This window comes from Triturus cristatus, chromosome 8, assembly GCF_964204655.1.
Source record: "Triturus cristatus chromosome 8, aTriCri1.1, whole genome shotgun sequence".
Classification (NCBI taxonomy): Eukaryota; Metazoa; Chordata; class Amphibia; order Caudata; family Salamandridae; genus Triturus; species Triturus cristatus.
In genome coordinates, this window is record NC_140591.1 from 1,505,033,287 (window position 1) to 1,505,061,145 (window position 27,859).

Sequence of the window (27,859 nt, forward strand, 5' to 3'; positions counted from 1 at the left end):
GAAGAACCCATAAAACACATCCTAGACACCCTATGAAGGGTAAAATGTCAATGTAACATGTAGACCATTGTGCACTGTAGCTAATGAGCGAAAAACTCATAAAACACACCCTAAGTAGTGTAAACAAACAAGAACCAACCACCTTGTGAACAGGCTTGTTGACATGCACATGTAGCGATGTGAAAATACTTTACATTGCTAAACGTCTAACGACTGTGCAACAAAGTACATTAACGGTACGATGTCAAAATGCGTAAGAAATACGCCAAACAACAAAGCCAAAGGTGTGCCTGTCACCGTGATCCAAAAGGCAGGCATTAAAAGAAGGTAAACAGTACATGGTGATAATAAAATCAACATCTCCAGGAGACTTCCCATCTTAAATTACTTTGGAGGAGATACAGTACCCGCTGAAAACAGAAGAACACCAATAGTTGCCAGAGTGTAGAACCAGAGTTAAGCCAGTGAAGAGCCCTTAAAGAGCCCTTAAAGAGCCCTTCAAGAGCCCCACCAGGAGCAGCCAGCCAGGCGCTCAGCCCATCTCCAACTGTGTGTTTCACAGATCAACATTCCACATGACATCATCACCCAGTGTTCCACTGATGGAGAAGTAAATAGGAAGAAACACACTGTACCAAGATATAACATTCTTCTGTATTGGCAAACGTCCTGTTTCATAGCCTTGTTCGGGGACACGCTGTGCAAAGGTCGCTGCGAGGTTTAGGAGATTTATCGCACATGCGTAGCTCATTCCGCACCTCATGAGACAGTGGCCACTTCGACGTGTGGTGACAGTGGCCATATTTGATTTAGACCCAAATGCCAACTTAAGCAAAACAAACACAAAAGAGTAATTAATACATAGAAACAGTGAATCTAATGTTAACCCCTTGCTAATCCCTCTATGTGCTTGTATTTATCTAGCATTTAGCAACATTTAAAGGAATTATATTCACCTTTTTCGATCCTCCTAGATGGTGCAACATCACAAAGCAACATATATCATGCAGTATTCTATGACCACATATACTATTGTTAATATGTATACAGATTTTAGTTATAAAGGTTATTTAGCCATGCAAAATGCAAATACCACGTGTAGTTCCAAATAATAATATTGATTAATACACATGCAACATTCATTTAATAATATTATAGTTAATAGATTATATAATTAGTATTTTCATGCAAGAATAGAGGAGGTATACACAATTTTGTGCTACCTGCTCCATCAATCTCATGCATGGATGTTGGTGCAGGAATATACAATACTTACGGTACAACCGTATTTAGAAATACCATGGTCAGTACAAACCAAGAATATATTTATGAAGGCAAGATTCATCAACTTACCATGCTTAAAACATGCAATGCCTTGGCTGAGACCAGCTATGCCGACTCCCTGCAGACTATGCAAGCTATGGGATGAAAGTATTATTCATTTGGTTTGTATATGTGCAGTCATGATGGCGGGAAGAAAACGATATCTGAAAAACTGCTTCATTGACAGAGGTGTTTGTACATGTAGAAACGCTATGGTAGTTTGTTTTAGACTAACGGATGTTAAAATGAATGCCAATTTTTGAAAATGTATGATACTTGCAAAAAAGAAACTGGATGCTTGTGAGCTGACCCCAGTAAATCTGGAAGTTCAGAATAATTAGGGATACAATTTTGTACCATATTAATGAATTTGCACATAAGCAATGAAATCCATATTAAGCCTTGGAAAAATGATGGACTGATGTAATGTTTCTAATTTATATTCCGGGACCTTGTGAGAAAATTACTTTGAGACTATTAGGAATTTGAGAATTATTTGTTTGTTAAATCGTAACTGGTGTGTTTTTTTAAAGATTGTTCCAATTGTAAGATTTTTATCAATCATGCAATAAAATGTATCATTATCAATAGGCAAGAACTGCAAGTATATAAGCGCCACTCTGGCTTTCCTAAACTTCATGAACTTTAAAAGGGGACGAAGAAACTGCCTTCTTAGGTAGCTAAAATATTTAAATAAAAGGACAAAATGTAATATGTCCTATTGAGACCTAGACTCGAGCCACTGGGCCCTCTAACACTTGGGGGATCAAAACCAGATGGGGATGCCAAGAGGTGGTGAAGCAGAATGAACCTAAAATGGGTGACTAAAAATCGGTTGCGCTTGTAAGGGTGGGGAGATAGCTTTCCCTACCCTGAACTGACTTTAACAAGGCGTGCATCCTCACTGTTGGTTTCAGAAGCTCAGTGTTTTCACGGTGGGCAGAGGTATGTTTAAAGAACAATTCTTTTACCGTATTAAGATCCTGAGGCTTTACTGAATCTCATTAAAGAAAAATATCAGGCTACCTAGAGCAAAAAGAGACTCATTGACGTGCCGTAACCAGAGGCTTTTAAAAGCATGCTCTAGTGACAGACAGTCTGATATGATCAGGCGATTTAAATCCTTATCCTCCCTGGACCATAACTTTACCCACTACAGCAGAGGCTTAACTACCGCCTGTCAGCTAAGAGGTTGACACCAAGCTCTTTGTGTACTGCAAAAGAGGGAGTGCTTTGAGGAACCGTCAGAATCCATCACAAAACTATTTTTGGCCACCTGTAGCTTATGTGTTGACAAATACCCACAAACTTCATTACCATATTTAACCTTTAACTTTTGTTTTTTTTTATACATTTCTGACGTTTTGGCACAGCTACTGGTGAGCTACTGGCTATGGCAAAGGGTCAAAGTCTTAGAAAAGCAAAATATACAGGACAGGTGTATTGGCTTTATCAGTGGGTCAGCACAACAACATACATAAAGCAGACGTATTGCCTTTGTCAAAAAAAACACTTTAGTTCATCAATACCATAATCCAATGTGTTCTTTATAAATATACACATGGTAGTGCTTAATAACAACTGTAACAAAAATATTTTAAATAAAGCATTTTCAACCAAACAAATCATTAACATGTGTTTGGGTGTTTCTTTAACACTTTCAAGTGCATAAAATGAGGCATTAAGGCCAACCATAAAGGGTCCCGCTCTCCAGCTGAAAAGCATACATTTCCAGATCAGAGTGCTTTAATAAAATATGGAAGCTCTCCTGGGATCATGGATTCAATGACCCAAAAGACCTACTGTTAATTTTTTAATGATAGTAGGGGGGCTGCTGCATTCTATGCATATATATGTATATATATATATTCACTGAAAAAAACATAGGTTTCAGGCACGTTATAGTTAGGAATTAGCATTTAAAAAACCTTAAACATTCACTGAAAAAACCATAGGTTTCAGGGGCGTTATAGTTAGCTGGACTTTTCACTCGTACAAAACCATTGAAATTCCCGCGTTATAGTTAGGTCAGCTAACTATAACTCGCGCGCCCTCAATGCACTGCTGATGATGTCACATATTACATCACTCATGACGTGGTCAGTGACATCACTCATGACATCACTGATGACATCTCAAATGACATCACTGATGACATCACTGATGACATCATCCTTGTGATAGAGTGGCAGATCTCCTCTCCCCCTAATAAAACCTTTGATACACACATTCAAAAATAGAAACAAAAATTGACAAAACAATGGACATACCAATACCAGTTACAACAACCTATTCAGTAATTCTAAGATCCACATACACATCCACTCATTCACCAACAGTCCTATACAGTCACTCATACATGTACTCACTCATCATATGTACTCATACACCTAAGCATCCTGTTACACAATGCCACTCATCCATAGAGTTACTCACACACATAGTCACATGAAAATATCTGCCCTTCACATATATATTTTTTGTCCCCACAGCTTTCTGAAATCTTCAGTATGAATATATCACACGTCATCACTTCTTGTGCACCATTTTTTCACTCTCTCCTGAACATACTTCATTTCACTTCCTCTACTTCAACACCTCACACACACACCTCACACACACATCACACACCCACTCACCTGCTGCAAGTGCTGCATTTTGCTTCTCTTTGGTGAGGTCTTAGTTGGAAAGTTGTGTATCTCTTGCACCCATTTTTTTACGGTTAGGAATACCATGTATGTTATCTTAATACATTTCTTAAAGCACACGTATACCCAGGGGTGTCTTGGCACTGACTCAGCATAACAAACACGGAGAAGGATACTCAATACTAGTTGTTAAACAGCCAGGTTTACAGCACTTTTCTGAAGGTTACTAAGGAGGGAGCAACTCTGAAGTTAAAAGGTAATGCATTCCAGCAGTTAGGGGCTTATAGGGCAAAGTAACTACCACCCCAATTAAGTCTTATGAATCTGGTGCTGGTGACCTTCAGAGAGTGTTTGGATCACAGGTCCCCACTGGGTTCATACCACGCTAGGGATTATTTAAGATGATCAGGGCTGTAGTTGTGGAGAGCTTTGCAGGTAAGACAGAATGCTTTAAATGTAATTTGATTGCTTAAATATAACCAGTGGAGTCCTTTAATGGCTTGGGAGACTGACTGGAATTTCAGAAGGCCAATGAGGAGTCTAACATCTGTATTCTGTACAGTTAATTCAGATGTTGCTTTTGGAGATTTAGGCACAGTCCATTGGAGTAATCCAGTTTTGTAAGAATTATCAAGGTGATTACTGTTTTCTGAGTTGGAGGGAATAAGGGGACTGATTTTCCTGGTGATTCTGAGGGTGTTGAAGCTTGAGGAAATGACTGAATTGATGTGTTCACTAAAATGTAACTTATTAAGATTCTAAGGTTTTATGCTTTTTGGGCTGGGGATGGGGGTGTTCCTAGTTCTGTGGGCCAGCAAGTGGGTGTCGCGTCGCGTCGGTCACAGTAATCACAGCGACACCAAGTAGGTTGTTGATTCTTTATTGTATGTGATGTGCAGCCAGCATGCTGCACGTCCTGCCTCGTCCCCTGCTTCCTGTGTGTCCTCTTTCCCCCCTGACCGGAACTGGTGTCCGGTGACCTGTCCGGCACTCTGACCTCCTCCGAGGTCCTAGTGCCCTCGTGCCCCATCTCTCAGGACACTACATCTCCCCCTTTTGTCACAAAAAGTTACAACAGTAGCATTCGTTGGTAATCAGAAATGGGACACTTTCTTTCGCATAGTCTGTTGCAAATGTGAAATGTCGATAGATGTTATTCGCGAGATGCTGCCTCGGGTGGCAGCTCACATTTCTTCTATTAGTCTCTTTGGTCTCACAATGTCTCTCCTCGGCCTCGTCACAAGTCCTTGGCCCTCCTTTGGCCTGGCGGCTTCTTCTGTACCTGCTTCTTGGCTCTCCCTTTTTGTTGTCTCTTCGATGCCTGTCACTTGCTCTTCGTCCTTTTCTTCTTTTAGGCCTTTGAAATGGGAGCTGTTCCTTGTTATTCGTCGGCTGTCTGACTCTGCTGTTACCATTGTTCCTTTTACCTTTGTTATCGTCAGCGGGTCTTGGGCGAATGTACTGTCCGACTTCCGTTGTTGTCTCTGTCGTACCACAACAGTATCTCCTTCATGGAGGTGTGATTTGATGGCATGTCGCCTTCCGTCAGCATATTCCTTCATTTTTTTCTTGGCCGCCTCATCTTTTGCTGCCACGCTGTCGTGCCATGGTGCTGTCAGTCCTTCTACCTGCGGCAGCCTCGTTCTGCTTGTCCTCCCTAGTACTAGCTCCGCCGGGCATTTCCCTGTAGACCCATGAGGCGTGTTTCTGTAGTCTCTCAGTATTTGGCATAGTGCTTGACCCAGGGAAATCTGTGACAACTTCGCCCTCTGAACTGCCTTCTTGATATTTCCCATGAACCTTTCGACCATGCCATTTGCTTGCGGCCATAGTGGTGTTATCTTTCTGTGCTGTATTCCAAGGTAGGCCATGAACCTTCGAAATTCCTCTCCTGAGAACGGAGGACCATTATCCGTTTTCAGTGTCTCTGGCGAGCCCCATGCTGCAAATATGTCGTCCAGAACCGGTAATGTTGCGGCTGCTGACGTTGAGGAGACCGATCTCACAATGGGGAATCTGGAGTATTCGTCTATGATGACCAGTAGGTACGTTCCCGCGTCTAGAGGTCCATAGAAATCGGCCGCCATTGTTGTCCATACAGCCCTTGGCAGTTCCGACATCTGTAGTGGTTCTTGTCTTGCAGGTGGACCTGTCGTTTGACAGAGGTGACAGGCCGCAATAGTATCTTCTACTAGACGATCTAATCCAGGGAACCACACTTTTTCTCTCAGCAACTTCTTTGTCGCTACTATGCCTCTGTGTGACTCGTGTGCAATGTTGACCACTTGTCGTCGTAGTGAGTTTGGAATGACTATCCTGGTGCCCCGCATTACAATTCCACTGTTGGTCTCCGACAGTTCCCCACTTATTTTCTGTAGAGCCAGCATCTCCTCCTTCTTTACTCCTGCCTTCCAAGTGCAGTTGTTATTTACGTGCCTCCACCTTTGCTGTCTCATCGTTTCTCTGGCCGCTCGAAGAGTGTCATCTTTTGCCGTTTCTCTCTCTATTTCAGTTAGAGTTACCGGTGCCGGCGTGCTTTGCTTTAACACGAAGTTCAAGTATTCCTCTGCCATTGAGGCCTTGTTTTCAGCGTGCGGCAGGGGATGTCGCGACATGTAGTCTGCTGGATTATGTTCTTTCCCTGGTTTGTGGACAATTTTGAAATCGTAATCCATTAATCGGATGCCCCAGCGCTCGATGCGGGGCGGCATCTTTGCTGCTGGGTTGCCGTAGATTGTTACTAGTGCTTGGTGGTCTGTGATGATGGTGAACGGCTTCCCGTACACAAACATGTGGTAATGCTCGCATGCCCATACCACCGCCAAGCTTTCTTTTTCCGGCTGAGAGTACGCCTTCTCAATGTCTGTCAGGCTTTTGCTGGCGTATGAGACAATCTTCCTTGGTGACTCCTTTCCCGGCAGGTGTTGTGCTAATATTGCACCTAAACCCACTGGGCTGGCATCGACCGTCAGCTCGGTGCAAAGCAGCGGGTCGAAGTATGCGAGGTGCTCCACAGTCATCACGGCCTTCCTGATCTCTTTGAACGATTCATTGCATTGTTGAGACCAGACAAATTTCTGGCCTTGTTTCGTTAGTTCTCTCAGCGGCGTGCTCACCGTGGCAAAGTCTTGTATGTATCTGGCACAGTAGCTTGCCAGGCCTAGGAATGATCTTATTTCTGCCACATCTGACGGTGGCTTTGTATTCTTCAGCGTCTCCACTTTGCTGGGATCAGGCCTCATCCCTTTTTCCGAGAATATGTGTCCGAAGAAGATCAGTTCTCTCCTCCCTAGCTCGCACTTTTCTCCATTCAGTGTTAATCCAGCCTGCTTTAGTTGTTTGCACACTTGCCTTAGGGCACTATCATGTTCTCCGTCCGATTTCCCAAACACTAAGATGTCGTCGCTGTAGTTGAAACTGTTATGTACTGGTCGTATCACCTGTCTTATTGTCTCCTGAAATATTTCGGCCGCTGACGAGATACCAAAACTGAGCCGTTTGTACCTGAATAGTCCTAGGTGGGTGGAGAATGTCGTTATGTACCTTGATTGTTGGTCCAGCTCTAGTTGGTGATACCCTTTGCACAGATCTAGCTTTGAGAATCGGCACGCCCCTGTCAACCGGCTGATCATGTCGTTCAGATGAAGTCCTGGATGACGTTCCCTCGATATTGCAGTGTTCGGTATTCTCATGTCCACACAGATCCGTATTTTGGACGTATTTTTCTTCGGGACTGCCACAATCGGTGATACCCACGGTGTCGGCCCATCTGCAGGCTCAATTATGTCTTGCTGCAGTAAGTTGTTTATTTCTTCTTCCACTTGCGGTTGTAGGTGAATTGGCACTCTCCTGTGATGCTGTGCCACTGGTCTCACTGCTTCGTTTATGTGTAGGGTAACCTGTTTGTCTTTTAGCTTCCCCAGTCCTTGCAGTATTTCTGGGTATTCTTGCAGTATGTTCTCTTTTTCTGTCATGTGATATGTCATAGCCAACAGCCCCATGACTTGTGCCGTGACGTTGCTCAGCAGGCAGGGTGCAGGGATGTCCCCTTTCAGGACGTGTATTTCTTCTTGATATGTCATGTCCTGATATGTTAATGTTTCAGTGAACTTGCCCATATTTTCTACGGGTGTCTTTGAACCCCACGTGAACACATCTACTTTTGATGGCGATAACTTTGGCTTTGTTCTCATCTTCATGTATTCTGACATGCACATTATGTTGCATGTGGCACCACTGTCTAGCACAAATTTTGTTCTGTGGCGCCCGACGTCGATGTCTACTGTGGCCGTCTTTTTTATTTGCTGTTTCTCCACCAGCTGGATGTGTTCCTGCTGTCTTCCTTCCTTTGGTGTGTCGGACATGAGGTATAGCCGTGCTTCTCTCCCAGCCGTCGTCTGTCCGTCCGACTCATCCGACGATCCTCTCTCTTCTGTCTCCATGTGTCTGGCATGCCTGGTGCCTGTTGTCCTTGGTCTAGCTGTTCGTCCCCTCTCATTCCTAAATTGCCGGCTCATGCAGGTGCTTGCGAAGTGGTTGTTCCCGTTGCATTTTCTGCATTTCTGGCCCATTGCTGGGCAGGTGCCAACGTGTGGGAAGTCAAGGCCGCATCTGTAACATGTGACCGCTTGTTTCCTGGGATGTTGTTGCTCCCTGTTGTCGTTCCTTTTGAAATATTCCGTCATCCGATGCGCCATCGCTGTTCCTTTTTCTTTGCCAATTTGTATCTGTTTGGCATGGTCCGTGGCCCGTGCTTCTGTGCGGGCCATCGTCAGTATTTTTTCAAGTGTCGTTGGTTCTTTTAGGATGCATGCTCTGAACTCTACTGACAAACACCCTACGATGAGGCGCGTTCGTATTGCTTCTTCATTGTCAAACTTATCAAATTCGCAGTACGTCACCAACTTCCGCAACCTTGTCGCGAAGTCGTCCATGCTCTCTTCTGGTTGCTGGCATGCTGTGTGGAACGTGTATCTTTCGAAATCAATGTTGCGTTGGGGGTCGAATTTCTCCGTGAGGCACGCTTTCGCGCCTTTATAATCTGCCGTTTTTTCACTCGGTAGTGTCATCATTAGGTCTTCTATTTCGTCTCCCGCAAGGTTGACCAGCAAATCTAGTTGTTTGCTCTCTACGACGTCCGTTGCGCGCATGTATCGTTCAAATTGTCGTAGCCATCTCTCCCATCTGATGCCTGCTTGCGGTTCCGATATGTTGAATGGCAGTGGCCTGCGGAACACAGCTTGTGTGCTCCTTGTCTCTTCGTCACCCATATCCTTCCTTTCTGTTATTTTGCTAATTTATTTATTAGTTCCTTTTTACTTCCTTCTTGTCCCTCTGGTGCTATTTTCCTTCTTTGGCACCTTTTTCTTGTCGTTTCTCTTTTATTTAGACCTTTTTTTGTCAATTTTCCTTTTTGCCTGACCTTAAAATGGCCTCCCGGCCTTCCTGTGCTGCTATTGGCCCAAATTGCCTGACTTCAAAATGACCGCCGCACTCTCGCGCGATTTCGCGCTGTTCGGGACTTTGCCTGACCTTTCAAAATGGCCGCCGTCTATCTTGGACGCTGATTGGCTCAATTCGGCTGACTTCAAAATGGCTGCCACCCCTCGCGAGAGTTCGTTGAAACTCACGCGCGAGAGGGATTTTAATCTTTCCTTGAGTTGCTTGATCAGTTTCAGTCTCGCGCTGCTCTTACTTCTCTTAGCAGCGCCGGGGTGGGCTCCCGCAACGATGTTCTTTTCTTGCTGGGCACTTCGGACCAGGGTGGGCTCCTGGCTCCGATCTTCTTTCCGCGACCGGGTGGGCTCCGACAGTCGCCGCGACGCGTGGATTTCGATCCCGCCTCGTCGCCAGTTGTCGCGTCGCGTCGGTCACAGTAATCACAGCGACACCAAGTAGGTTGATTCTTTATTGTATGTGATGTGCAGCCAGCATGCTGCACGTCCTGCCTCGTCCCCTGCTTCCTGTGTGTCCTCTTTCCCCCCTGACCGGAACTGGTGTCCGGTGACCTGTCCGGCACTCTGACCTCCTCCGAGGTCCTAGTGCCCTCGTGCCCCATCTCTCAGGACACTACAGTGGGATTCCAGAATTGTGGATTATTACCAAATAGGATGACCTCAGTTTTGTCCGAGTTCAATTTAAGGCAATGTTTGCCCATCCAATTGGTGATAGCTCTCATGCAGTTGTGAAGTTGGAGGTTAGTGTGGTTAAGGTTGTTGGAGGCAGACAATACAATTTGTGTGTCATCAGTGTAAGACATGGGTGAGAAGCAAAAGAAGCTGATAAGGGATGTTAATTCAGTGACGTAGATGTTAAAAAGTAAAGGGCCGAGTGAGGACCTTTGAGAGACCCCACAAGGAAGAGAGAATAGTCTGGATGCGACGTTGTCCAACATCAATGAATATTCTCTGCCCGTCAGGAAGGACCATAGCAAGGCAAGAGCTTTGTTATTGATGCCAAGGTGTTTAAGGCGAAGGATCAAAGTGGAATGATCCACTGTATCGAAGGCCGCCGCTAAGTAAAGAAGAATGAGGGCTGCCTGCCTCCCTCATCCAAGATGGTTCTTAACTCATCTGTAGTTTTGATTAATGCGGTCTCTGTGCTGTACTTTTTGAAGAGGCAGGACACATAAGGAGATTGAAAGATGGTTTAATGAGATGACAGGAATGACCCCTGGAAACACTAGCCACCTTCCTCTGCAACTGCTCTCCCTCTCTGCCCTCTACATTCCAATAGCAGGCTCATAGACAACAGGTTGCTAGGGAGCAGCCAGTGTTCCAATGCATCTTATAAAATGTACAAGTATAAAACTTTAATTAGATTGGAGAATCAAACACATCTCCCCTTCCAAGAACATTTCAACAGAAAAAAAAACATATAATTAAGAACATACATAGTCATCATATTTTTTTGGCATTACGCGTATGCGTCCAGAACCAATTCTAACACTGGACGCAGGTACATCCTTTGTATCAGACATAGGCTTGCGTTTGCCAGCGTCATGCTGGGCATTGGATGATGCAGCAGCTTCAGTGTCAGAGCATGGCGACACTTTTCTCGTGTTCCACCAATTACCGTCTGATAACTTTAAACTGTTTCCCTTAACTAGTACTACCTTCTTGGGAAAGGACCATTTTGAACACCCCTTCCTAGATTTGTCACCCACATATACTCTTACAAACATTCCCTGCGTGAACAAGCGTTTGTGTTTTACAATATTCTTGTTATGTCTATGACAATAAGCTATTTGGTATTTGATTACCCTATGTTGTACTTTTTTTAAATCAGTTTCATGTTTACCAGCTTTATTCATCCAAGCTGGTACAGCTACAGAACATGGTACTCTACCCTTGAGTAAGGAAAAAGGTGTCTCTTTGTTTACAGAATGAGGGGTAGTGTGATACGACCACAACATGTCCTTTATGTGTTGCTTCCAAAAGCCACCACTCATACAGGCTAGATGAATGCACTCCACCAACACCCTGTTGAAGCGTTCCACAAGACCGTTGCCCCTAGGATGATAAACAGGTGTTGTTATATGTTTGATGCCCCACCTGACAAGAAATTTCTCGAAATCCTCTGAGATAAATTGAGGACCATTATCTGTAACTATCTCAGCAGGACAACCTTCCCTTCTGAATATGTCCTCACAAAATGAAATAATGCTATTAGACTTAACTTCTCTTACAAATGCTACCTCTGTCCACTTAGAACAATAATCAACCATCACTATGGCAAATCTTTCAGTCACATTTAAAACATCAAAAGGTCCACAGATGTCAATGGCCAACCTGTCCCAAGGACTTTTGGGTATAGATGACGGGACAATGGTGGTTTCCTGAGATGAATGGGTCTTGTCACCGCATGCACATGCTATGCAGTCACGAACATATCGTTCGATTTGTATATCCATCCCAGGCCACCAAAAATCCTCCCTAACTCTCCTTTTCATGGCGGACATTCCACCATGTCCTTCATGCATGGTGTTTAATAATTTTTCTCTTAATGTCACAGGTACCACCAACCTACTCCCTCTCCTAAGTAACTCATCTACAACATTTAATTCAGGCCAAGTTAACCTGAATGGCTCCAATTCTTTATGCAATCTCCATCCCTGTTCTCGATTTAAAACACTCTTGATTTTGGTCAACACATTATCTTTATCAAGAGCCTCCTTCCAATCCTCTTCACTGATGGCATTGCAAACATATTTTACCTCTGCTACCATCCATTCATCATCTTCTTCGTCTTGTATATTATCTAATGGTAACCAATCCGCATATATGTTTTTAGCACCAGGAATATATTTGATCTCAAATGTATATTCCTAAAGACGATATAACCACTTAGCAATTCTAGATGTAGCTTTGCCCGCCCCCGTGGAAAAAAGGTCCACTAAAGGTTTGTGGTCTGTGTGTAACTGAAATTTGGTTCCCCACACAAAAGTATGAAAGTATTGTATTCCCCACCAGCATGCCAAAGCTTCCTTTTCAATGGTGGAGTATGTATGTTCTGCACCCTTTAAAGTACGGGAAGCGTAGGCCACTACTCTTTCGTTTCCTTTGTGCACTTGAATATGAACAGCACCTAGACCATGATTGCTGGCATCAGTGGAAATTATGGTTTTATCATCTGGATCAAAAGGTTTTAAGGTGACAGCTTTGGAAATATCTGTTTTAATTTCTTCAAAATTTTGTTGACATGCTTCAGACCATTCGAATTTGGCATTTTTTTTCATCAATTTTCTTAATTCATGGACTTTTTCGTAGAAATGGTGTACGAATTTTGAGTAAAATTCAGCAAGACCTAAAAACGACCTGAGTTGGTCTTTGTCACTAGGAGCAGATGCTCTCTCTATAGCTTCAACTAAGCTCCGTTTAGGTTTAACTCCATTGCATGTCAATGTGTGGCCCAAATACTCAACCTCGCTTACACCAAACTTACATTTTTCTAAAGCAATGGTGAGCCCAGCCATCGAGAGTTTCTTGAGCACCTGTTCTAAAATGTTATCATGATTGATCTTATCGCACCGCCATACTAATACGTCATCTTAAAACACTAAAACATTCATTAGGCCTGCTAAAATAGATTGCATCACTCTTTGAAATACGGCCGAAGCCGATGCCAATCCAAATGGCATGCGAATGAATTGAAAAGCACCCTCTGGTGTGATGAACGAAGTGACATGTCTCGAATCTTCATGTAATAACACTTGATGGTATGCATTGGATAAATCTAACGTGCTGAAGTGTGTACCTCCTTTTACTCTTGTTAACATTTCATTAATACGAGGAAGAGGGTGACGATTTATCCAGATATTGTTATTCAAGTCTCTCAAATCAATGCACATTCTGATATTTCCGTTGGGTTTTCTGGCCAAAACTATGGGGCTTAACCATTCAGATGCCTCAATGGGCTCAATTACCCCCTCGTTAATAGATCCAATAGATGATTAGATTGGATAAATTGCATCAGTTGAGTATCTATAATGTGTTTATTAGCTTTGCTGGAAAGGGCAATCTGAAAATAGGACGGTAGTTGACTGGATTTTCTGGGTCCAGATTGGGCTTCTTAAGAAATGGAAAGGTAGAGGCCTTCTTCCACATGGTGGGAAAAATCCCTGTAGCAAACATCCCATTGAAGATGTTGGTCAGGTAGGGAGCTATAGGTACAGGGATCTGTTTGAGGATGGAGGGGGGGCACGGGTCGTAGGGGGATCCGGATTTCATAGATTGGATGATCTTGAAAACTTTTGGAGGCGTAGTGGGGTGAATTCACTAAGATTGACTAGAGTGCTGCTACCCAAGTCATAGTGAGCTGTCGAAGAGTTCAGACATGCTGGGCTATCTTTTAACACTCTGTGATTTGTACGTAGGCCAAAATTGGAGGTGAATGTAGTCTGAAAGGTTTTAGGACTCACTGACAGGTACTGTGAGAATCTGGCACAGCATTCTGCCTTAAGTGCAAAGCTCTCAATCATGTACCATCATAATCACACACCCATTGTTTTTACTTAATAAGACACAGGGCTGCGACTCAGTCCACATTATGTCATATAGTGCATAAGAAACTGCAAATACACATTTGTAAAACCTCATCCTCTCAGGTAATGCACAATGAAATGATGCATGAAGCATTCATGCATCTCAGCATAATTTGGGAAAAAAGGACTGGTAATGGAGTGACTGTTGATGTAGGAATGTGTGTGGTGTACATTTGCGAAACATGTGGATTTATTATTGTCTGTACTGTACAGTGATTATTATTACTTCTACATTTATAAAAGCAAACTCTGTTTGTAAATGAAACTAACGGAAAGCTTTATTTCAGGTTGAAAAGAAGACTGCCTGAACGAAGAAGAGGTAGGGAAATGTTTCACACCTGCTCAGACAGGGGTGCTGCAGTTACACATAATGTTATTGTTATCTGTGCGTGGTCCTGAGGAAATCCACGTTCCTTCCAGAGCTGCAGACTTTGCAACTGGGGAACTAGGTTGGAGTTTCTGCTTCAGCTCAACATTCTGTGATTCTGGTCAAATCACTTAATCTCCCCATGTCTACAACCAAAATGAATTTGATCTTGTGTGATGTAACCAATGCTCATGTAAAGCACTCCAATACCTGACAAGTCTGCACTATATAAAACTGCAAATACACTAAAAATAGGTGTTTTGCACACTTCTGTCATTGGGCTACAAGTGGGCTACATCTGGGTGATATTTGGCTTACATTTGGGCTCTTTTGTCTCTGGTGGCCATGTTGGGAGATTTATTTCTTATGAAGTTTCCTAATTTCCTCATTTACTGCAGTCTCCTCAGTAGGAAATACTTTCAGTTTTTTACTTTGGTTCCATCAAGAAGGCATTCAGATGTGTCACACATTTGCCATAAATATTGAATGTTAGCACTCTAGTTGCTCATTAGATCACTGTAGTAAAGCTACTGCTCACCAGGTAAGTCTGCTGCTGGTATTTAAAGTGTATGTTTCAGTCTGCATGTCAGAATTTTGTTTATGAAATAGAAGAGGATTTGAGAAGTCAAAATGTGCCCTTATTTTTCTTTCTGCAGCACTAATCATAATTTCTATGGCAAAATGAACCCCCTCATTTTGTTCCTTTGTAAATTAAATGTTTTAAGTGGTACCACTTTATTCCAATCAAGATGGCTTCAGGTGTGCCATACTTTTTTCATAAGTAAGACTGTTAGCGCTCTAGTTGTTCGTTAGAACACTCTGGGACATTCTGTCATTGGGCTATACTTGGGCTACATCTGGGTGATATTTGGGCTACATTTGGGCTCCTTTGTTTCTGGTTGCCATTTTAGGAGATTTATTTGTTATGAAGTTTCCTAATTTCCTCATTTACTGCAGTCTCCTCAGTAGGAAATAATCTCAGTTTTTTACTTTGGTTCCATCAAGAATACATTCAGATGTGTCACACATTTGCCATAAATTCTGAATGTTAGCACTCTAGTTGCTCATTAGATCACTGTAGTAAAGCTACTGCTCACCAGGGATGTCTGCTGCTGGTATTCAAAGTGCATGTTTCAGTCTGCATGTCAGAATTTTGTTTATTAAATAGAAGAGGATTTGAGAAGTAAAAATGTGCCCTTATTTTTCTTTCTGCAGCACTAATCATAATTTCTATGGCAAAATGAACCCCCTTATTTTGATCCTTTGTAAATTAAATGTTTTAAGTGTCACCACTGTATTCCAATCAAGATGGCTTCAGGTGTGCCATATTTTTGTCATAAGTAAGACTGTTAGCGCTCTAGTTGTTCGTTAGAACACTTTGGGAAATTCTGGTCATTGGGCTATACTTAGGCTACATCTGGGTGATATTTGTGCTACATTTGGGCTCTTTTGTCTCTGGTGGCCATTTTGGGAGACTTATTTGTTATGAAGTTTCCTAATTTCCTCATTTACTACAGTCTCCTCAGTAGGAAATACTTTCAGTTTTTTACTTTGATTCCATCAAGAAGGCATTCAGATGTGTCACACATTTGCCATGAATTCAGAATGTTAGCACTCTAGTTGCTTATTAGATCACTGTAGTAAAGATACTGCTCACCAGGGAATTCTGCTTCTGGTATTGAAAGTGCATGTTTCAGTCTGCATGTAAGAATGTTTTAATGAAATAGAAGGGGATTTGAGAAGTCACTCAAAATGTGCCCTAATTTTTCTTTCTGCAGCACTAATCTTACTTTCTATGGCAAAATGAACCCCCTCATTTTGTTCCTTTTTAAATTAAATATTTTAAGAGTTACCACTTTATTCCAATCAAGATGGCTTCAGGTGTGCCATACGTGTGTCATATGTAGGACTGTTAGCGCTCTAGTTGTTCTTTAGAACACTCTGGGAAGCTGCAGTAGAACACAAAGGAATCAACTGACAGTCTCTGCCCTTGTTGGATGAACATGTTTTACTGAGAATGTCAGACTTCATTCTCACATGACTGAGAAAGATAATGTGAATTTACAGAAAATATGCTCTCGGTTTAGCTTATAGATCACCTTCTAAACCTCTGTGGGAAAAGCATAAGAAAATAGTTTTCTCTCAAACATGATTCATGATATCCCAGCAGAAGGCTTTTTCACATGGTAAAATCACCTTAGAACACACCACAATTCATAAAATGAGTATGGTACCATCAACAAATGATTTATAATGTAACTAAAGTCTTAAAACCTTCTATTAACTGCAATACTTTTTAATGAGGTGCTATCATGTATATTGGTCCCACGATGGCTGCCAACACTTCTTGGATGAAGTACTGACAGCCAATCAGATCTCACGATGAGATGTGTGGTTAGGCTGCACCCAGATATCACTAACTTTTTTACCCTAATTTTCTCAGGAACTACTGAACGGATTTACACCATTTAAGCAAAAGGCACAAGTCTGAACTGAGGACTATCTCTTTGCCAAATTTGGTGTAATTCCGTTCAGCAGTTCGGGCTGTAGCTGCGTCAACAGGTCCTAGGGAAAATGCAGGGGGAAAATGCATTTTGGGACCCCCCTTTTTTCTCGGCCCCCGCTTGACGAATCACCGTGAAATTTTCAGAATAGGAGCGGAGCGGAGCTGGCCAAAAGTTCGGAAAAGTTCGCGAAGATTCGTCTACCGGCGCCAAAGATATTCCCAATAGAATGTTGTTGATTTCCTATGGATAATAGTTCCTAACTATAACTTTCTACTGGCGACCGCCAGTAGATAATATATATATATATATATATATATATATATATATATATATATATATATATATTCACTGAAAAAAACATAGGTTTCAGGGACATTATAGTTAGCTGGACATTTCACTCTTACAAAACCATAGAAATTCCACTGTTATAGTTAGCTCACCTAACTATAACTCGCGCACCCGCAATGCACTGCTCATGAAGTCGCATATTACATCATTCATGACATGGTCAATGACATCATTGATGACATCTCAAATGACATCACTGATGACATCACTGGTGACATCATCCATGTGATTATCTGAAGCACCTCCTCACACCCTAATATAACCTTTGATACACATACTCTAAAATACAGACTACCATTTCTTGAAACCATAGACACACCAATACCAGTTACTACATACCCACTCACTGATTCCTAGGTCTTCACACACATCCACTCATTCACCCATACAGTCACTCATACACGCAGTTACTCATTAAAACAGCAATATCATATGTACTCATACACCTATACAGACACTCACATACCACCACTCATCCATAGCGTTACTCACACACCTAGTCAGTCATGCAAAAGATAAATCACACATCCATTCACGCACCTATACAGTTATTAAAAAACAAGCTCACTTATTCATACAGACACAAACACATACTTACTCTCTCATACAATCACTGATACAACCACACACTCATCCATACAGCCACTCTCACAATCACTCACTCTCACATATAGTTCATTTATTATACTCCGTCACTCATATATACTGCTTTTCACATATGTAGTTACTCACACATGTACCACTGAGACATCCATTCACTCACTTAAACAACCATACATACACTCACCCATCCATACCGCCCTTCACAGATGCACTCTTCAACCCATACACCGACTGAATCACCCACTTATATATCCATGCATGGAGTCACACACCCCCACCCACCCACATAGACACTGTGACACCCATACAGATACTCAGACAACCAATCAATAACCCATATAGACACTCATTTAGCTACTCACCAACCCATGCAACTGCTTACACACCAACTGACAGACTGATACAGACATTTACATAGTTTAGTGACTAACTCATTAATTCACTAAGACTCTTTTAATTACTCACTTATACAGACAGTCATGCACTTACTAAACCATCCATTCAAACACTTATACACTCACTCATTCTCATTCTTCAATACACCTTGGCATATATACATAAATATAAAACATATTTTAAACTTTACATATTTAAACTTTACAGAAACACACAGTCACTGGATGATGTCATCAGCAATGTTACTTAAGATGTCATCAGTGATGTCACTGGCCATGTCATGAATGATGTAATATGTGACGTCATGAGCAGTGCATTGCGAGTGTGCGAGTTATAGTTAGCTGAACTAACTATAATGGTGGAATTTCTATGGTTTTGTAAGAGTGAAATGGTGAAATGTCCACTTAACTATAACGTCCCTGAAACCTATGGTTTTTTCAGTGAATATGTATATATATATATATATATATATATTACCTACTGGCGGTCGCCAGTAGGTAGTTATAGTTAGGACCACGTTTCCATAGGAAATCCGCAACATTCTATTTTGAATAACTTTGGCGCCGGTTGACGAATCCTCGCGAATTTTTCAAAATAGGTGGGGCGCTACGCTCCGCTCCTACCCTGAAAGTCTCGGGGGGATTCGTCAAGCGGGGGCCGAGATAAAAGGGGGGTCCCAAAACGCGTTTTTCCCATGCATTTTTCCATAGGAACTTTAGACACAGCTACAGCCCGGACGGCTGAACAGAATTACTTGAAATTTGGCAGAGAGGTAGTCCTCAGGTCAAGGAAGTGCCTTTTGTAGGTTTGGTGTAAATCTGTTCAGTAGATTCTGAGAAAATAGCCTTTAAATCAATATATATATCTGAGCCAGCTTACGGTGCGCTTACGGTGCGCTTACCGTACGCGTACGGTGGCGTGCGCGAGCGCGATTATGATTGGCTGTTAGATCTTAGTAAACATTCGAATCGGTCGAAACCAGGAAGCGGCGGCCGCCATTTTCTCTCTCGCACTCTGACAGGGGGTTGAAAAACAAAGCCCCAAAACATGTAAAGGGGCTGTTTAGACAGCTCCCAAGCACATAGCCATTTCCAGGGAGTCCCCAATGATCCCCCAAGGGAAAAAAGGCAATTTTAATTTTTTCGAAAAATTCGCCGATTACGCTTACCGTACGCGTACGGGAAAAAATATAAAAAATAAAAATAAAAATATCCACATTTTTCCCAACCCCGTGTGCAAAAGGTGCCCGAAGGGCACCTTTTGTGCATGGCTTATTAGTGCTAAAACTAACATATATTTTACCTAACACAGCGATGCTCAACATATTTCCTCCATGTGTGCACGGTGCGCGAAGCGCATCGTGCGTTCATGGCCCATGTAGCGTAACGTGGGCACACGGTGCGCGAAGCGCACCGCTTGCTCACTGTGCGCAGACGGTGCGCGAAGCGCACTGTGCGCGCACGGAACGAACTGCGGTAAGTGGGCGCGCACGCCACAAATGGCGTAAAGTAACTTAGCATTTAAAAAACCGTACAAATTCACTGAAAAAACCACAGGTTTCACACACGTTATAGTTAGGAATTAGCATTTAAAAAACCTTGCAAATTCACTGAAAAAACCATAGGTTTCACACATGTTATAGTTAGCTGGACATTTTACTGATAAAAAAACAATGAAATTCCCCCGTTATAGTTACTGTAGGCAACTATAACTCACGCGACCGTAATCCTCTGCTGATGACATATGTGTCTTTATGAAAAAAAAATATTTGTAATATATGTATAGCTAAAATTTAATGGAAGAAGACATGGGCAAATAAGTGTCTAAATGCAGTATTAGCATCAGCAGAGGATTGCGGTCGCGTGAGTTATAGTTGCCTACAGTAACTATAACGGGGGAATTTCATTGGTTTTTTATCAGTAATATCTCCAGCTAACTATAACATGTGTGAAACCTATGGTTTTTTCAGTGAATATATATATATATATACATACATACATACATACATATATACATATATATATTCATTGAAATACGTGCTCCGTGTGCGCATGCGTACGTCGTGCGTGCTCCGTGCGCGCGTGCTCCGTGCGCGCGTGCTCCGTACGCATGCGCGCGTGCTCGATGCGCGCATGCGCGTGTGCTCCGTACGAGCATGCGCGCGTACTCCGTGCGCGCACGGCAAGTCATGTGATTACGAAACAACACTTTTCATTGGTTCATAGTAGTTTCAGTTCCAGAATCTTCCAACACCACACCCACTCCCCTCATTATTTCTTCTGATTTCCTGGGAGAAGGAGCTGAGCAGCTTTTCCAGTACTCCAGTACTTGAAAATGGCAGAGCAGCACTCATCTTCTGGGAGTGAGGAGGAGACCTTTGTGCCACCAAGGCAGAGGAAACAGAAGGACTCATTTATTTGGAAATGTTTTACTTATCCAGAGGGCCAGAAGAAAGTGAATGCTCCTAAAGTCACCTGCACTGTTTGTGGAGTGGTCTTATCAAGAGGAGATCCTAAAAAAAAATACTCTTAGTATTTTCTCTACGATAAGGCACGTTAAAGGAGTACATCCTGTGGCTTTTGCTCAGGAGTCTGCTCGAGCTGCTAGAGACAACCCTCCAGCAGCTCAGCCGAGCACATCCGCAGCAGCTCAGCCGAGCACATCATCGGCAGCTCAGCCGAGCACTTCATCTGTGGGCGCAGCTTCACCTGCTTCTCTTCCTCTGGATATGCACCCTCTGTTCAAGAGGGTTCATATACGGTGCAATCTGCGCAATGCTCTTCTCTCTTATGGTGACACCAGCATTAACCTAATAGAGACGAAGATACAGCAGCACACATGCTCCACCCCTTAATTTTTTTCATTTTTTTGTTTTTTGTTCCTCTGTTCCTCAATAAACACAACAGCTCTTTTTAGAGCCACCTAACATCTAAACACTTAGACTTGATTTTTATTTCTATTTTTTTTATGATATTTTTCTGCCGTGCGCGCACCGTGCGCGCACCCCGTGAGTTTTTGAAAAAAAAAAAAAATGATTTTTTCACCCTTCGGGGTCCTTCAGGGACCCCCTGACAAAGGCTAGGGGGTCAGGAACTCTCTACCCTGCCCCCTTTTCCCGTTCTCCACCTTTCTTTTTCACTGTCACACACAAAACACACAAAATGGCGGCTGACACTTCCTGATTTCGATTGATTCGAATGTTGACTGACATGAATCCGACGATCAGGCAGCATCCAGACCCTCAAAGGTTTAGGAGTGATGAATCATCATGAAGAAGAACAACCGACCCTGTCTCTCTATTCTACTCTTTTATAATACAATGAGGTAAAAGAAGATACATTTTAAGTTTTAAAACAGTTGTGATTGGCTGGTTGAGATCGTCCGACTTATTATACCAAATTTTCAGTACAATTTGAGGGGTGAGGTCATTGGTTAACGAAGAGTCGGCTTGTTCCGGTTTACTTCCGGTTCCAGTTGATTGTTCTTCTGTATTGGCAAACGTCCCGTTTCGTAGCCTTGTTCGGGGACACACTGTGCAAAGGTCGTTACGAGGTTTAGGAGATTTGTGGCACATGCGTAGCTCATTCCGCACCTCATGAGACAGTGGCCACTTCGACGTGTGGTGACAGTGGCCATATTTGATTTAGACCCAAATGCCAACTTAAGCAAAACAAACACAAAAGAGTAATTAATACATAGAAACAGTGAATCTAATGTTAACCCCTTGCTTATCCCTCTATGTGCTTGTATTTATCTAGCATTTAGCGACATTTAAAGGAATTATATTCACCTTTTTCGATCCTCCTAGATGGTGCAACATCACAAAGTGCGGTAAGTGGGCGCGCACGCCACAAATGGCGTAAAGTAACTTAGCATTTAAAAAACCGTACAAATTCACTGAAAAAACCACAGGTTTCACACACGTTATAGTTAGGAATTAGCATTTAAAAAACCTTGCAAATTCACTGAAAAAACCATAGGTTTCACACATGTTATAGTTAGCTGGACATTTTACTGATAAAAAAACAATGAAATTCCCCCGTTATAGTTACTGTAGGCAACTATAACTCACGCGACCGTAATCCTCTGCTGATGACATATGTGTCTTTATGAAAAAAAAATATTTGTAATATATGTATAGCTAAAATTTAATGGAAGAAGACATGGGCAAATAAGTGTCTAAATGCAGTATTAGCATCAGCAGAGGATTGCGGTCGCGTGAGTTATAGTTGCCTACAGTAACTATAACGGGGGAATTTCATTGGTTTTTTATCAGTAATATCTCCAGCTAACTATAACATGTGTGAAACCTATGGTTTTTTCAGTGAATATATATATATATATACATACATACATACATACATATATACATATATATATTCATTGAAATACGTGCTCCGTGTGCGCATGCGTACGTCGTGCGTGCTCCGTGCGCGCGTGCTCCGTGCGCGCGTGCTCCGTACGCATGCGCGCGTGCTCGATGCGCGCATGCGCGTGTGCTCCGTACGAGCATGCGCGCGTACTCCGTGCGCGCACGGCAAGTCATGTGATTACGAAACAACACTTTTCATTGGTTCATAGTAGTTTCAGTTCCAGAATCTTCCAACACCACACCCACTCCCCTCATTATTTCTTCTGATTTCCTGGGAGAAGGAGCTGAGCAGCTTTTCCAGTACTCCAGTACTTGAAAATGGCAGAGCAGCACTCATCTTCTGGGAGTGAGGAGGAGACCTTTGTGCCACCAAGGCAGAGGTAACAGAAGGACTCATTTATTTGGAAATGTTTTACTTATCCAGAGGGCCAGAAGAAAGTGAATGCTCCTAAAGTCACCTGCACTGTTTGTGGAGTGGTCTTATCAAGAGGAGATCCTAAAAAAAAATACTCTTAGTATTTTCTCTACGATAAGGCACGTTAAAGGAGTACATCCTGTGGCTTTTGCTCAGGAGTCTGCTCGAGCTGCTAGAGACAACCCTCCAGCAGCTCAGCCGAGCACATCCGCAGCAGCTCAGCCGAGCACATCATCGGCAGCTCAGCCGAGCACTTCATCTGTGGGCGCAGCTTCACCTGCTTCTCTTCCTCTGGATATGCACCCTCTGTTCAAGAGGGTTCATATACGGTGCAATCTGCGCAATGCTCTTCTCTCTTATGGTGACACCAGCATTAACCTAATAGAGACGAAGATACAGCAGCACACATGCTCCACCCCTTAATTTTTTTCATTTTTTTGTTTTTTGTTCCTCTGTTCCTCAATAAACACAACAGCTCTTTTTAGAGCCACCTAACATCTAAACACTTAGACTTGATTTTTATTTCTATTTTTTTTATGATATTTTTCTGCCGTGCGCGCACCGTGCGCGCACCCCGTGAGTTTTTGAAAAAAAAAAAAAATGATTTTTTCACCCTTCGGGGTCCTTCAGGGACCCCCTGACAAAGGCTAGGGGGTCAGGAACTCTCTACCCTGCCCCCTTTTCCCGTTCTCCACCTTTCTTTTTCACTGTCACACACAAAACACACAAAATGGCGGCTGACACTTCCTGATTTCGATTGATTCGAATGTTGACTGACATGAATCCGACGATCAGGCAGCATCCAGACCCTCAAAGGTTTAGGAGTGATGAATCATCATGAAGAAGAACGACCGACCCTGTCTCTCTATTCTACTCTTTTATAATACAATGAGGTAAAAGAAGATACATTTTAAGTTTTAAAACAGTTGTGATTGGCTGGTTGAGATCGTCCGACTTATTATACCAAATTTTCAGTACAATTTGAGGGGTGAGGTCATTGGTTAACGAAGAGTCGGCTTGTTCCGGTTTACTTCCGGTTCCAGTTGATTGTTCTTCTGTATTGGCAAACGTCCCGTTTCGTAGCCTTGTTCGGGGACACACTGTGCAAAGGTCGTTACGAGGTTTAGGAGATTTGTGGCACATGCGTAGCTCATTCCGCACCTCATGAGACAGTGGCCACTTCGACGTGTGGTGACAGTGGCCATATTTGATTTAGACCCAAATGCCAACTTAAGCAAAACAAACACAAAAGAGTAATTAATACATAGAAACAGTGAATCTAATGTTAACCCCTTGCTTATCCCTCTATGTGCTTGTATTTATCTAGCATTTAGCGACATTTAAAGGAATTATATTCACCTTTTTCGATCCTCCTAGATGGTGCAACATCACAAAGCAACATATATCATGCAGTATTCTATGACCACTTATACTATTGTTAATATGTATACAGATTTTAGTTATAAAGGTTATTGAGCCATGCAAAATGCAAATCCCACGTGTAGTTCCAAATTAATAATATTGATTAATACACATGCAACATTCATTTAATAATATTATAGTTAATAGATTATATAATTAGTATTTTCATGCAAGAATAGAGGAGGTATACACAATTTTGTGCTACCTGCTCCATCAATCTCATGCATGGATGTTGGTGCAGGAATATACAATACTTACGGTACAACCGTATTTAGAAATACCATGGTCAGTACAAACCAAGAATATATTTATGAAGGCAAGATTCATCAACTTACCATGCTTAAAACGTGCAATGCCTTGGCTGAGACCAGCTATGCCGACTCCCTGCAGACTATGCAAGCTATGGGATGAAAGTATTATTCATTTGGTTTGTTTATGTGCAGTCATGATGGCGGGAAGAAAACGATATCTGAAAAACTGCTTCATTGACAGAGGTGTTTGTACATGTAGAAACGCTATGGTAGTTTGTTTTAGACTAACGGATGTTAAAATGAAAGCCAATTTTTGAAAATGTTTGATACTTGCAAAAAAGAAACTGGATGCTTGTGAGCTGACCCCAGTAAATCTGGAAGTTCAGAATAATTAGGGATACAATTTTGTACCATATTAATGAATTTGCACATAAGCAATGAAATCCATATTAAGCCTTGGAAAAATGATGGACTGATGTAATGTTTCTAAATTATATTCCGGGACCTTGTGAGAAAATTACTTTGAGACTATTAGGAATTTGAGAATCATTTGTTTGTTAAATCGTAACTGGTGTGTTTTTTTAAAGATTGTTCCAATTGTAAGATTTTTATCAATCATGCAATAAAATGTATCATTATCAATAGGCAAGAACTGCAAGTATATAAGCGCCACTCTGGCTTTCCTAAACTTCATGAACTTTAAAAGGGGACGAAGAAACTGCCTTCTTAGGTAGCTAAAATATTTAAATAAAAGGACAAAAGGTAATATGTCCTATTGAGACCTAGACTCGAGCCACTGGGTCCTCTAACACTTGGGGGATCAAAACCAGATGGGGATGCCAAGAGGTGGTGAAGCAGAATGAACCTAAAATGGGTGACTAAAAATCGGTTGCGCTTGTAAGGGTGGGGAGATAGCTTTCCCTACCCTGAACTGACTTTAACAAGGCGTGCATCCTCACTGTTGGTTTCAGAAGCTCAGTGTTTTCACGGTGGGCAGAGGTATGTTTAAAGAACAATTCTTTTACCGTATTAAGATCCTGAGGCTTTACTGAATCTCATTAAAGAAAAATATCAGGCTACCTAGAGCAAAAAGAGACTCATTGACGTGCCGTAACCAGAGGCTTTTAAAAGCATGCTCTAGTGACAGACAGTCTGATATGATCAGGCGATTTAAATCCTTATCCTCCCTGGACCATAACTTTACCCACTACAGCAGAGGCTTAACTACCGCCTGTCAGCTAAGAGGTTGACACCAAGCTCTTTGTGTACTGCAAAAGAGGGAGTGCTTTGAGGAACCGTCAGAATCCATCACAAAACTATTTTTGGCCACCTGTAGCTTATGTGTTGACGAATACCCACAAACTTCATTACCATATACAACCTTTAACTTTTGTTTTTTTTTATAAATTTCTGACGTTTTGGCACAGCTACTGGTGAGCTACTGGCTATGGCAAAGGGTCAAAGTCTTAGAAAAGCAAAATATACAGGACAGGTGTATTGGCTTTATCAGTGGGTCAGCACAACAACATACATAAAGCAGACGTATTGCCTTTGTAAAAAAAAACACTTTAGTTCATCAATACCATAATCCAATGTGTTCTTTATAAATATACACATGGTAGTGCTTAATAACAACTGTAACAAAAATATTTTAAATAAAGCATTTTCAACCAAACAAATCATTAACATGTGTTTGGGTGTTTCTTTAATACTTTCAAGTGCATAAAATGAGGCATTAAGGCCAACCATAAAGGGTCCCGCTCTCCAGCTGAAAAGCATACATTTCCAGACCAGAGTGCTTTAATAAAATATGGAAGCTCTCCTGGGATCATGGATTCAATGACCCAAAAGACCTACTGTTAATTTTTTAATGATAGTAGGGGGGCTGCTGCATTCTATGCATATATATGTATATATATATATTCACTGAAAAAACATAGGTTTCAGGCACGTTATAGTTAGGAATTAGCATTTAAAAAACCTTAAACATTCACTGAAAAAACCATAGGTTTCAGGGGCGTTATAGTTAGCTGGACTTTTCACTCGTACAAAACCATTGAAATTCCCGCGTTATAGTTAGGTCAGCTAACTATAACTCGCGCGCCCTCAATGCACTGCTGATGATGTCACATATTACATCACTCATGACGTGGTCAGTGACATCACTCATGACATCACTGATGACATCTCAAATGACATCACTGATGACATCACTGATGACATCATCCTTGTGATAGAGTGGCAGATCTCCTCTCCCCCTAATAAAACCTTTGATACACACATTCAAAAATAGAAACAAAAATTGTCAAAACAATGGACATTCCAATACCAGTTACAACAACCTATTCAGTAATTCTAAGATCCACATACACATCCACTCATTCACCAACAGTCCTATACAGTCACTCATACATGTACTCACTCATCATATGTGCTCATACACCTATGCATCCTGTTACACAATGCCACTCATCCATAGAGTTACTCACACACATAGTCACATGAAAATATCTGCCCTTCACATATATATTTTTTGTCCCCACAGCTTTCTGAAATCTTCAGTATGAATATATCACACGTCATCACTTCTTGTGCACCATTTTTTCACTCTCTCCTGAACATACTTCATTTCACTTCCTCTACTTCAACACCTCACACACACACCTCACACACACATCACACACCCACTCACCTGCTGCAAGTGCTGCATTTTGCTTCTCTTTGGTGAGGTCTTAGTTGGAAAGTTGTGTATCTCTTGCACCCATTTTTTTATGGTTAGGAATACCATGTATGTTATCTTAATACATTTCTTAAAGCACACGTATACCCAGGGGTGTCTTGGCACTGACTCAGCATAACAAACACGGAGAAGGATACTCAATACTAGTTGTTAAACAGCCAGGTTTACAGCACTTTTCTGAAGGTTACTAAGGAGGGAGCAACTCTGAAGTTAAAAGGTAATGCATTCCAGCGGTTAGGGGCTTATAGGGCAAAGTAACTACCACCCCGATTAAGTCTTATGAATCTGGTGCTGGTGACCTTCAGAGAGTGTTTGGATCACAGGTCCCCACTGGGTTCATACCACGCTAGGGATTATTTAAGATGATCAGGGCTGTAGTTGTGGAGAGCTTTGCAGGTAAGACAGAATGCTTTAAATGTAATTTG

The 27,859-nt window shown here is 42.1% G+C and overlaps 1 protein-coding gene and 1 long non-coding RNA gene across 24 annotated transcripts in view; one reads left to right on the forward strand and one right to left on the reverse strand.

Annotated features, from left to right (window-relative positions):
- The window catches only part of LOC146806014 (uncharacterized), a 664,408-nt gene that overhangs the window by 572,413 nt on the left and 64,136 nt on the right, over window positions 1-27,859 (forward strand). For 4 of the 5 annotated variants that reach the window (XR_014967970.1, XR_014967974.1, XR_014967971.1 and 1 more), the window contains one exon: window positions 14,301-14,332. This is a non-coding gene — a long non-coding RNA (uncharacterized LOC146806014). Of the gene's footprint in view, window positions 1-14,289; window positions 14,333-27,859 lie in introns of all 5 variants that reach the window. The other variant, XR_014967972.1, reaches the window with a different exon arrangement.
- The window catches only part of LOC146806015 (uncharacterized), a 141,052-nt gene that overhangs the window by 27,449 nt on the left and 85,744 nt on the right, over window positions 1-27,859 (reverse strand). For 2 of the 19 annotated variants that reach the window (XR_014967967.1, XR_014967955.1), the window contains 3 exons: window positions 24,779-24,843; window positions 1,354-1,418; window positions 636-826 (listed from right to left, as the gene is read on the reverse strand). The exons of 10 other annotated variants lie outside the window; for them this stretch is intronic. Coding sequence is in view for 3 of the 9 variants with exons in the window: in XM_085623349.1 (XP_085479475.1) it covers window positions 1,390-1,418 (29 nt within the window). In the remaining 6 variants the exon portion in view is untranslated. Of the gene's footprint in view, window positions 1-635; window positions 827-1,353; window positions 1,419-23,885; window positions 24,251-24,778; window positions 24,844-27,859 lie in introns of those variants that run through there. 7 more of the 19 variants (XR_014967968.1, XR_014967956.1, XR_014967969.1 and 4 more) reach the window with 5 other exon arrangements.